Here is a 12,085-nt window from a genome sequence, read left to right as displayed (position 1 = left end):
GAGTATGTTGGCTTACATCTAAGCTGCTGAGCCGTGTGAGAATGTAGATGTGCATGCATGCCTTCCTTGTGAACAGTCAGGATTCCCAGAGACAGGCTGCTGTTAAAAATTGCTCCCAAGTATTTTTAAAATTGTTCACAATCTCAGCCTATAGTCATTCAATTAAAACAGGCCGTATTTCAAAGCCCTGCTTAGCTCAGATGAGAAGCTCCCTGGTTTTTCTGGCACTCAACTCTATAGTTCCACTGTTTGCACAGTGTTTGTCCACCCATCATGGTTGCCATTCTGTAGTTTCAAAAAATAAGGCTGGGGTTGAGAGACAATCTTGTATGCCTACTGTATTAATAAAAACCTTCTCAGAGGTATTATCCATTCATAAACTCTCAGAGGCCTGTTGGAGATGATCTTCAGTGATCATAATGAAAGCAGCAATCTTAAGGTCTTGTAATCTCTTTATTAAAAGAAAAGATAAAATGTGTGTTCACTTAATATTAAAAGCTGGACTAAAATTTGAGCACAAAATTCTAGCAAACATTAATTGTTGTAATTGTGATGTTAATTGCATAGAATAGGACGTCATCCTCTGTGACTTTTGTAATGGAAGGAAAACTCTCGACACACACAGACATTACATAAATGCTTTAAGCCTAAGATGATCTTGCTGGATTACTCTCTAGCAGAAGATGAGAAGGCTTTGTGTAGAACCTTTAGACCCTTAACCCCATTCGCATCAAGCTGGCCGTGATATCCGGCTCCCCAGCGAACAGTGTACTGAGGAAACTGAAACTGATTTTATTGTCTGAGATCTTCTTTTCCTACTCATTATAACATACAAGATGTAACCTGTTCTATTTTTTTTAACTGTATAGAATTTGGTTTGCATGTTATTGTTAAAATGCAGCCTTCGCCTTGCAAGTCTTTTTTTCTTCTTTATGTTCACAGGATCAGCTCTGAACAGTGCTGTTCTCACTGACTCATGGTTTATATATTATATATATAGAGCACTGCTTTTACTGGTCTTTGTAAATTCAAAAAGATCAATATGCCATTACTGTAAGTTCATCACCATTCTGACATGATAAATTGTTACTCTATTTAAAAAAAAATAACGAACTGAATTATGAATACATTAAAAAAAAAACCTGATGAACATTTGGGACTTTATTCATCAAAATATAGGCAAGTTCCCCAACAAAAAAAAGCTTTCCAATATTCACCAGAGATGTTAATGAGGATGCTCCAAAATACCTCACTGCTTGTGAAAGTACAGTACTAAGGGCAACAACTGAAAGAACAGAAAACCCTTTTTTTAAACAATTATTTTCCTAAAGAGTATGAACTTAAGTTAATCTATTTCTATTCATCTAAATCATACAGCTGAAGTTCACAATGGAAAAAAACCCCAAACAATTTCACTGGACATTTGCATGAGCATTGTAAATCTCATTCTCTCACCTTCAATATGCCACTTAGTGTAATTATACTGCAAAAATATCAACTTAGATAGTGGTAGGACCAAAAGTGGTACGCAGTCTTGATAAAATGTAAAATTACATAAATATGACAATCTATCCATTTCAATTTAAACATTTTAAACTGAAGCCTGTGGAATGATACCAAGCATGGTAGACATTCAATTTCAACGAGTAAGTCTAATTTACCACAGCAAGTCTCATCAAACTTTTCTGCAGGCTGGACCAAAGCTGCCATCTTACACTCCATAATCACTTCATGTCTGGCCTATGCATCCTGGAGCTGATGAGCAGGAATGAGACAAGCCCACCTCCACTGTTTCAGCCTTTTACTCGTAGCACATAAGAAAATACAGCAATAGAGTACTTTAAGTGTGTGTGTGTGTGTGCGCGTGCGCATGCATGCATGCAGATGTAGTAAAGTTTTCAGTGCAGTACACAAGGTTTCCAAAGACAGCACATTCCATACAGAGAACCTTCATCAGCTGTGCAAGCAGAGTCCTTCACTGGGCTACACTTTATACATATGTGTGTGCACGGTACACAATGCATACACAGTAGTGTGTGTATGTATGTATGTATGTATGTATATTACACACACACACACAGTTATTGTGTACATATATGAGAGAGAGAGAAAATTGCAATGAAGTACCCAGAAAAACAGGATGGTTCATAGAGGTCATAGATGTATACACACACACAGAAACACACACTTCTTGTAAAATCCAATAATACCAAAACAGCATTCACTTTGGTTCAGATGTAATTTTAGGGGGACATTTACTGGCAAGTTAAACTGTTCACTACAGACCCAGCCATGGCATGAACATCACAACTGTGATTTCACAAGCTGAATTAAACAGAGTATCATAAAATGTTATAAAAAAGCTGTACAAAGTTTGATCAAAAGGGGCCCCACTCACCACCAAACAAATGACTGCATAGTTACAAGCTGGCAGACACAAAGTTATACAGTCCAGAACTGGTATGCACCGCACCGAACCACATAGAACTGGGACTGTTCGTGTAATTACATACACTGTGAAGCACTTCAAGACACCCTCAAAATTATGATGCAAACTTAGATACCAGAAATTAAAATAGACAAACAAATTAGGCAACATCAGAAATTAAGCAAAAACATCAAATATTTTAAGTAGTACGTTTTAACGCTGGATTTGGTGGTAATTTGACAGCATTTTAAACAGCATTTTCACTCAAATACACAACAGGAACTGTCGGATCAGGAGACCATTTGCAAGATCATGGTCAAGTATTCTGGATAGTATCACTGTGTATTGCAAAAAATGAATAAATACATTTTAAAACCAAAGCAAACCAAACCACTCCTCCCCACAAAATAGTCAAGTATAGGATTCTACAGTAAAACCCGCCCTTACCTTGACAGTGTCGCCTCGGGAAAGGGTCGAATCTCTTTTCTGCCTGGGTTCTCCACCACAGGCGAGTCCAGGTTAGTGGAACCATTGCTCAGCCTGTCGCTGCTCTCGTACCCCGACTCTATCCGCTGGGCTTTCCAGGTATCGGTTCTTAAGCCCAGACTGTTGACAGCCCCTTTGGGCCTGTCCTTCTCTCGGCCCTCCGAGTCCAGCGAGCTCCTGCTGCCCATATCGTTTCTCTGCTCATCCTCATAAATGGTCATCAGGCTTTTTGGTTTGCCGTCATCACGCCCACTCCAGGATGGCTCACTCGGTGCCGAGGTCCGCTGGCGCAGGCCGGGTGGCAGGCGGCGGTCGCTTCCACCGCCAAGGATGCTGTCGACGTTGAGAGCCTCGCGCGTGGGCCTCCAGGCACGGTTGCCGCGGCGGGCCGCGCCGGGCCGCTCTCGCGAGTCCTGGCTGCTGTCTGTGTCGTAGCCGTTGGAGAAGTCCACCCGCAGCGGGAGGCGTCCAGCCGGTGGCTGGAGCGCGATGCGGGGCTGGGAAGCACGGGGCTGGGAGTGGGAGCGCGGTGCGTGGGCGGTGCGTGGGACAGAGCGGGGCGAGCGCTCCACCCGCGTGGGGCCCCGGCCCTGGCTGCTGTACAGACGTGACTCCACGTTTTTAAATCTGCTCTCGGGAGGCGAGAGCGAGCGCGAGTACGAGTACGACCTCTCTGAGGCTGTGTCTGGGGAGAGAAGAAACAGTAATTAAAAAAATAGCCATTAGCTTGTTGCAAAAAAATAAAAATAAATTTAAAAAAATAAAATTTAATAATCGTTAGATAGTCCATGCATTTCCACAAAACGCTTAAACAACATGAGTTTGTCTTTTCCTTTACTTTTGGACTCAAACACAGCTCCAACACACAAATCCTTAATGCTCTTTAGGGGCTTTTTTTTTGCAGGCAGAGCATATTGGTGTGAGCACAGCATGTGAGGAAATGACCTACATCTGTGGGGCAAACATATCTTTCTGACCAACCAATGACAGAGGACCTCTTTGTAAGCTGAATAATAGTGACATTTTTTGTTTTTTGCATGCCTTCAAGGTAACGCAGCTCCCCTGCTCCAAGTGTGAACAAGCAGTGATCTGCCGTCACTCTGCGGTGGCCTGGTCCACAGACCCCTTTCTGCCCTGGACTGAAAGGCAAAGGCCTTGTTTAGCGTCGGCAGGCATAGCAGCAGGACAAATGCTGAGGGGCTCCTACTCATCAGTTGGATATTTATGGGGCTTGTCTGTGTGTGTACTTAAAATGAATGGTGCCAGGTCACTATTTCATGTGGAGAGATGTACAGTGTATTTTTTTTATTTATTTATTTATTTTAATTTTTTTAAATGGCTCAGGGTAGGCTACTGCAGCCAATTTCAAGCATATTAGAAGGAATCACAAGGAATTATGGAGACGGTTTGTAAAATAACAGCAATTTCAGTATCAGTGTTGCAGTTCTACACTCCCTTCTCCCCCCTGCCTTATATATACACAGAGAGACAGAGCGAGAAAGAGAGGGAGAGAGATATCAGCCATAACATTAACCCATTGCAACATGGAGTCCACAAGACCTCTGAAGGTGTCCTGTGGTATCTGGCACCAAGATGACAGCAGCAGATCCATTAAATCCTGTAAGATTCAAGGAGAGGCTTCTATGGATTAGACTTGTTTATACTGCACATCCCAGCATATATTGGACTGAGACTGGGGAATTTGGAGTCCAATAGGTTGAACTCTGCAAAAAAAAGGAAGGGTTTGAGGAACATGACAGTGTGGCAAGGTGCATTATCCTCCTAAAAGAGGCCACTAACATTGCAATACCATTGCCATTATGGGGTGTACTTGGTCTGCAGCAATGTTTAGGAAGGGGGTACATACATATAACTCTTCTTGATCCATGGTCGGGTTCTAATGCTTAAGCGGTGGACAGGGGTCAGCATGGGTATCCTGACCAGTTTGCCAGTAGACAGCCCCATTTGACTACACAGCCAGCATGAACTCTTTCAGAAATTTGTGCAGCTTATCTGTGGGATCGGACCCCTTTTGGTAGGTATTAACACTTGCATATCAGGAACACCTCACAAGACCTGCTGTTTTGGAGATGCTCTGACCCACTCGTCTTCAGGAACTGACTGTTCACTTGCTGCATAATATATCACCATTGCAACAAGATAAACAAATGTTATTCACGTCACCTGTCAGTAGTGTTAATGTTGTAGTTGATGGGAGTACAAATAAGTGTGTGTTTATATTTCTTTAAATACATAGTATTTGTGTTGTGTGTACATTTTTTAAATATTTTTATATATATATATATATAAAAATGTACACATACACACATACGTACGTACATATATACACACACATACACACGGGAGTAACTGCATTGCACTGTAGAAGTAGTCAAAATTGCACAACCTTGTGTACTTCACTGCAATTTTGATGACCACAACCCCCCCCCCCCCCCCCCCCCCCCCCCCCCCCACACACACACACACACACGAGAGAGGAGATTATAATCTGGTTCCTTCAAATTCAGAAGATACAAATTCAGAAGCACTTTGCTTGCACAGCTGATGAAGGACCTCTGTCCGAAATGTCCCATTTCTCTGGAAACTGTGTACTTCACTACAATTTTGAAAATCTACATCTCTTACTACAGTTCACTGCAATAACTCATTTACACACACAAAAAGAGTCAAGGCGAGTAACTGCAGTATACTGCTGCCATCATACATTATAGGTATTTATCATGAAGGCATTAAAGCAAGTTGGTGCCATGATCGTGTTATGATGTTGCATGCATGTGTGAATGAACATGAGGAGGTGCCACTCCTCAGCCCGTGTACATCAATCCTGCTATGCAAACAGACAAGGACATTCAGTGGCCGACGTCCGCTCGTCCTGCATTAGCCATGTTTTATTTTGACACTGAGCCCTATAAGGGATGCTGTTCCAGACATGCAGTGATGCAAGCATGCACACTGCATACACATATACACAATCCATACAAACCCATATCTCTTCCACACAAACATGTAAATGAGTCTCCACTGTTATGGTCCATTAGCAATTCAGGGCAAAATTAAAAACAACTCCTCTATGGACACATTACCAGTGACATGAAAAAGAATGTTTCCCCTTCATCATGCTCTGGTATTCATATTGCATTAAAAGGTTGTTATGCACGTAAAGGCAAAAATGATTTTGTGTGCACGTGCATCATACATGCTTGCAATTCAGTTCATAGGATCTAAGATTGATTAGAATGCAGAGGAATAAGAGGTATTGGGCTTTTAGCTCATGAAGATGCTGAAAGCAGAGCAGCTCAGGGCCAGACGGAGTCAGGTGCTGTGGTTTGAGGTCGGATATTGGCTGGGGGTGCTGTGGCCATCATTAAATATGAAACTACAGGGCTTTTACTCAGCCATTTAGCTTCATATTGCTGATTATGTTGGAAAATGACCTTTAAAATCACATCATGCCCACTTTCAAGTGTGTGTGTGTGTGTGTGTGTGTGTGTGTGTGTGTGTGCGTGCGTGCGTGCGTGCGATATGCACATGTCTCATCTCACCTGTGTGTCTCTGTGTTTCTGGTTTTCCTTGGGGTCTGTCCAAGTCTTTCTTTATGATGTTCATGTTTTGGGGCTCTCTGGAAAGCTCTCGTAAGTAACTCTTGGGATCAGTGTTCAGCTTCACTGTAGAAGGAATAAAAGACTTTAGCTGTATCACATTAAGAGCGACCACAAACCACATGGCTCACCAAAATAAAAATTCTCATGACTCAGTGGCAGTAATCTGTACCATTCCGAATACGAGTCCAATTTCTATTTATTCGCTCTCGCTGGATTTACAGCTTATGTGAACAGCCTGGGGTCTTGCAAACTCTGTGACTCACAACACTGGCTTTAGAGTGATAGGCAGATCAGCACTCCTTCTGACAAAATAAAATACACTCTTTACTTCTTTGGCATCGTCAGTCAATCTGTAAACTTGTGCAATTGTGCATCACAACCCAGGTGCACCAGCGACTTGGCTACAAAAGCATTCAAAATGCTAAAAACATGGCAAATATAAAAGTATCACTTCTGTTTAATGGCTGCAGCGTAAAACCCCTATGCGGAGCGTTTGTTGCCTCGGTGTATTATTTTACAGTACATTATCGTTTGTCTTATGGCGAACATCGCTGCAATGTAAGGAAAGACTGTGGCCATGGCACACCCCCAGGCTTCTGGAGGAAACTTAAATGCGATCGATGAGTGCGAACATTTATTTATTTATTTATTTATTTAGCTGCATGCAGAGAAAAAGCAGTGACGTGTTGCAGGAATGCAGTTGCATCTGCCCAAGCAAAGTAAACGTGCAAACATATACAATGCGTCAGACTCCAAGCGGACCCATCTACACCTTTAAAGAGGTATATATAATCTTTTCCCTCCCTGCGTATATGTACTTGTCATAGAGACGCTTACAAGCATTAGGGATTAGGTAGAAACATAAAACACAAAAAAGGGTAAGTGAACAGTTTGTAGATTGTCTCTTCACTGAATTTCCCAGAGAAATATGATTTGAACAGCCAGCACACCCCAAAGACATCTCCTTGGACATCACATGTCATGGCATGAATCAAAATATTTGGTCATACTCTAATAAAATTCTGTATCCAGTATTATATCTGCTTTTTTCTTTTAAACTGCTGAGACCCTGTTTTAAAAATCTCGGCCTAGTTTTACTGGTTATATATTTCTGAGCCAAAAACAAAACAAACACACACACACACACACACACACACACACACACACACACACACACACACACACACACACACACACACACACACACACACACACACACACACACACACAATTTTAAAAAGAAAACAAAAAACCCAAAAAAACCACAACTCGCATCGCCTGAGGCCAGAAAAGACACTACAAAGTTTGCTGTAACGACACTGACATCACAGAGAAGACATTATTATGAGAGGTATTAAGAAAAGAATGTTGAGTAATAACATAAGATGTGCTTCACCCTCCTTGTGTGTGTCTTCTGAACTCTCTAACTTTCTTCCATACCTATGTCTTTCGAACTGCATACCAGAGGAAGGCACTACACAATGAACACAAGCCCTGCCACAGTAATATAAGGGACCTAGCAGATAATTCGTTTTTAGCTTGAGCCAATAGGCATTCATCCAAAAATCTCTCTCAATTTAAAACCAAATATCGACTCCTTCAGGCAGTTTTGAAAGGTTAGCACACTTTTAAGAAACACGTTGGCTGGAAATAAGATCGCAGCTCAAGGCGGTTAATTCGTCTGGGTGCTTTAAAGGGGCTGGGGCTAGCTTTGCTGCAATTTTTTCGCTCCGGTACCTGGCCCTCTTCCGCCACTCGTCTGGTTGTTGCTGCGTTTGAATGCTGCCAGGGCCTGGCCTGTGCGCTTCAGGGTGCCGTGACCAGACAACAGAGCGGTCAGGTTCTCTCGGGTCAGCTCCAGCTTCCTGCCAGAGAGCAGCGGTGTGTCTGTGGGAGGATGCATCATGGTGGGAGAGGCACAGGAAGGAGGGGGGGGTGGGGTGGTAAATAGATTACATAAGCAACTATATACAAATTTCTCCACTGCAAGAAAGAAAGGGAGCAATGTAAGGAAACCGAGAAAACAGCACAGTGCTTCTGCAGGGTTGGTGACGCTCGGCTCCCAGCGAACGCAAGATCAATAATGCGTTACTTACAAATGAATGCAAGTCAAGACTGCTTTGCGTTGGGTTGTCTCTCTTCTCTCAAATAGCAGCAGAAAAGTTTGCACATGAATAACATGCAAAACAAACAGGGGTAACTACCAACAGTGGCATCCTTACACCACTCTTTGACAGCAGTAACTTTATATATTTGAAGGTAAATTTACATTATGTGTACGTTTGCCTTGGTTATCATTAATGAGAAGTATGGAGAAAATACTAATGCCTCCAAATATATATTTAGTATGTTTTAACACCAAAAAATTCTGAACGGCACCAGCCACTGTTGAAGTGGCAAATTGACTGTACCGGTTCTAAAACTGGAATACAGCAGTCAATCAATGCAGACTTAAGCCCCGCCCTCCTCACACATGGGCAAGCCCCATCACCCAACCGGCTCACAGGCCTGCAGCTCTGTGGTTCATTAGAGCAAGCATAAAGGAAGGTGAACTGGCAGCATGTGTGAATCAGCACTCATGACCAGCAGCCATGTCCATGCCCGCCCAGCTGAGGCGATGCGGGGGCGCCCTGCGGTAATACTCGGACCCAGCTGCCTGGGTCAAGCCAGGTCACCAGACACTCGAGGAGATAACCACCTCGCATCCCTCGGATGCTAGAGCAGTATAATCTATTGTTTCAGCCACTGTAGAGAAACACCATATTCAATACTGTGATACACAAAGTGCAACTTTCTTTGGTAGAATTTATAAGTTTTAATCTATTGCTTACAACAGAACAGAAATTAGCTTTAAAACTTTATATAACCTGCATTCACCTACAAAATACCTTGCATGTTGGTGGCCAATGTACATGTGTTGCAATGAACAGTTTTTGGTTATACTCTAGCCCTTCATTAGTGGTATGGTTCTGACCACAGGACTGCTGTTGGCTGGTTATTTTATTGGATATTTCATCCATAACCAGGATGAGAAAAAAAAACCTCTAGCAACACTGTTGTGCATTCATACCAGCACAGCACTCACCATCACGCTACTACCACACCAGTGCCACTGTTTTAATAATAGTGGCCTGCCACCTAAATAATATCTGGTCAGCAGCGCTCCTTAGTGTTTAAAAAACAAATGTAATGAATGAAGTAGAGGATAAGTGACACACTGAACAGGAAAGCCTGTGTGCTACTGTCTGTAATTGCAAAAATATAAGTGGCCAGTGAGTATAGAAGTGAGGTAATCAAAAAAACTGAGTGTTAAGTATTTAGTCAGTACAGAAGCCCTGGTGACACAGTGGATTATACTTTACCTGGGACTTCCCCATTGACCGCGCTCTTGGTGTGGGTAGCAGCGTTGTTTGTCCGTGAGGGATCGTCGACAGACACAGCGCAACCTTCAGGGTTGGAGTAGAATAGGAGCAGGGGCTGGAAGTGTCCTCGGATGCATTTAGTGACCACATCCTTCCACCTGGTGCCCACCTATTGAAGAACACCAACATAAGCAAGAGGGAAAAACAAAGCAAGATTAGCACCTTTAGTACCATAAAACGTCCTACTAATGGCAATCTATACCTTATGGGCAATATCTGAATGGCCATAGGTAATAACCAGAGTCAGTCAGCACGTAATGCATCCTGGAAGGCACGAAAAGGAGGGGCATGTTGCCATTACCATTACCACGCAAAGATTATTACTGAGATTAAACACTGAATAACTCAGAAAGGTTCAGGTGGTGGGTTTGTGTGTGTGTGTGTCTGTCTGTCTATATGCATGCGAGCACGTACATGTGTGTTTGCACCACAGGCAAACAGATGGAACCTGGCTTCTTAATTAAGAAAACAAGTGTGTGTGTGTGTGTGTGTGAGTGTGTGTGTGTGAGAGAGAGAGAGAGAGAAAGAGGTTAAGAGAGAGAAAGTGAAGAACACTACACACACTCTCGGACCCTTACAGTGGACTGGGATTCTTTGAACAGCCAAGAGGCCTGTGTGAATACATCAGCGACATAAAGTAAGTACTACTTAAGCCTTTATAGTATATTAAAAAACAGACAAAAAGATGCTTAAAAGCACCTGGGTGCATTATTACCAAATACTAATTTAATTTACTCAGAGACTGAACGTCCCAATTCCTTCTCTACTACTTTAAAAGCAAATGTTTACAAGCTGATCATAGGCTAGCAATGCTCAGTGTAGTGGTGTGTGTGTGTGTGAGAGAATGAGAGGGGTAATCCATCTTAATGTGGGCGATCGGCTGGCCGGCCCTGTGTGCTCTGGAGTGCACACGCAGCACAAGTGCTGCACTGCTGATGAGCTGATGAAGGACTCGGGCCAGGAGCCTCGAGCATCACGGCACCGGTGCATACACACAAAAAGCACGCACGCACAATAATGCACTATAGCCCATTACTAAGGAAGCAAGGCTTGCATGTCAGCACAGTGTTTAGATTAACAAATTTATGACAAAAATAAATAAATAAATAAATCATGTAATCACGGTTCAGGAATGAAGGTGATCGGCATTACGGACAAAGATTGAGAGAGAACTGGTTGTGCATGAAATCTGCTGAACAAGACGACATGAATTTGAAAGAAGGCATGTCAGTTAAGATGGGAATGAGGTGTGGGTAGTGCATATACAGTACGTGTGTGTGTGCCTGGATTAACAGCATGGATCAATGTCTAGTGCAATTTGTTTATATTCAGATGGATTCTCATTCAGATTTTTTAAAAATGATATTCCTTAACATCTATTCTATAAGCATAGAGCTCCCACCTCTTTGACTGTGGCATCATCAAAGAAGACCCATTTGGAAGACTTTGTGTGAAATGCGAAGGCACAGTAGTGTCTGCTGGAGTAGCAGATCATTCCAACTAACTGCAGATCACTCTTTTTGGCGTTTTCATCCGTAACTTGGTAAAAGAGCTAGGGGAGAGAGGGAGAGCACAGGATTTAATGAAGGGTTTAATACAGGATTTACCAGCTCATTTCTCCTTTGTGCCTTGTTTATCTGATCCAAAAAAATATTTTAAAGCCATTTTCTATACAATAAAGAGAAAAAACAAAAAAAGGATACAACAGAGTGTACAATGAGCCAGGGTGACTTTCTCCTCATGCTCCGCTTCCCCAAACCCTGGTTTTCTCCTGCAGTGTCTGAAACAATGGGCCAGGGAGCAGGAGGGGAGAGTTGTTTTCCTGCACACCCTTTACCATCAGATGAAGGGCTGGAGCATGAATCAAGGGCTTTGTAGTGGCCCGTGGGCCCCCTGTAAGGCTAACTCACTGCTGGAGTGTGGTCAGATCCAGAAAAGGGGGCGTTGGGAACAATGCATGCTTTCTGCATTCTCTTTGGGTGGGGGCAGTACCTTCAGACTTCACTAAGTGACCGAGAAATAGGCTAAAAGAGAAAAGCACACGCGCGCAAACACACACACACACACACACACACACACACACACACACACACACACACACACACACACACACACACACACACACA

The 12,085-nt window shown here is 42.9% G+C and overlaps 1 protein-coding gene across 3 annotated transcripts in view; it reads right to left on the bottom strand.

The window, feature by feature from the left end:
- The window catches only part of LOC113580468 (inactive ubiquitin carboxyl-terminal hydrolase 53), a 34,601-nt gene that overhangs the window by 8,430 nt on the left and 14,086 nt on the right, over nt 1–12,085 (bottom strand). For all 3 annotated transcript variants that reach the window (XM_035519809.1, XM_035519810.1, XM_035519811.1), the window contains 5 exons: nt 11,362–11,511; nt 9,900–10,068; nt 8,275–8,424; nt 6,478–6,600; nt 2,876–3,599 (listed from right to left, as the gene is read on the bottom strand). In XM_035519809.1, the coding sequence (XP_035375702.1) occupies nt 2,876–3,599; nt 6,478–6,600; nt 8,275–8,424; nt 9,900–10,068; nt 11,362–11,511 (1,316 nt within the window). The remainder of the gene's footprint in view (nt 1–2,875; nt 3,600–6,477; nt 6,601–8,274; nt 8,425–9,899; nt 10,069–11,361; nt 11,512–12,085) is intronic.

The sequence above is a fragment of the Electrophorus electricus genome, chromosome 19 (genome assembly GCF_013358815.1).
Source record: "Electrophorus electricus isolate fEleEle1 chromosome 19, fEleEle1.pri, whole genome shotgun sequence".
In the NCBI taxonomy this organism is placed as follows: Eukaryota; Metazoa; Chordata; class Actinopteri; order Gymnotiformes; family Gymnotidae; genus Electrophorus; species Electrophorus electricus.
This window is presented reverse-complemented; position numbering and strand designations above follow the sequence as displayed.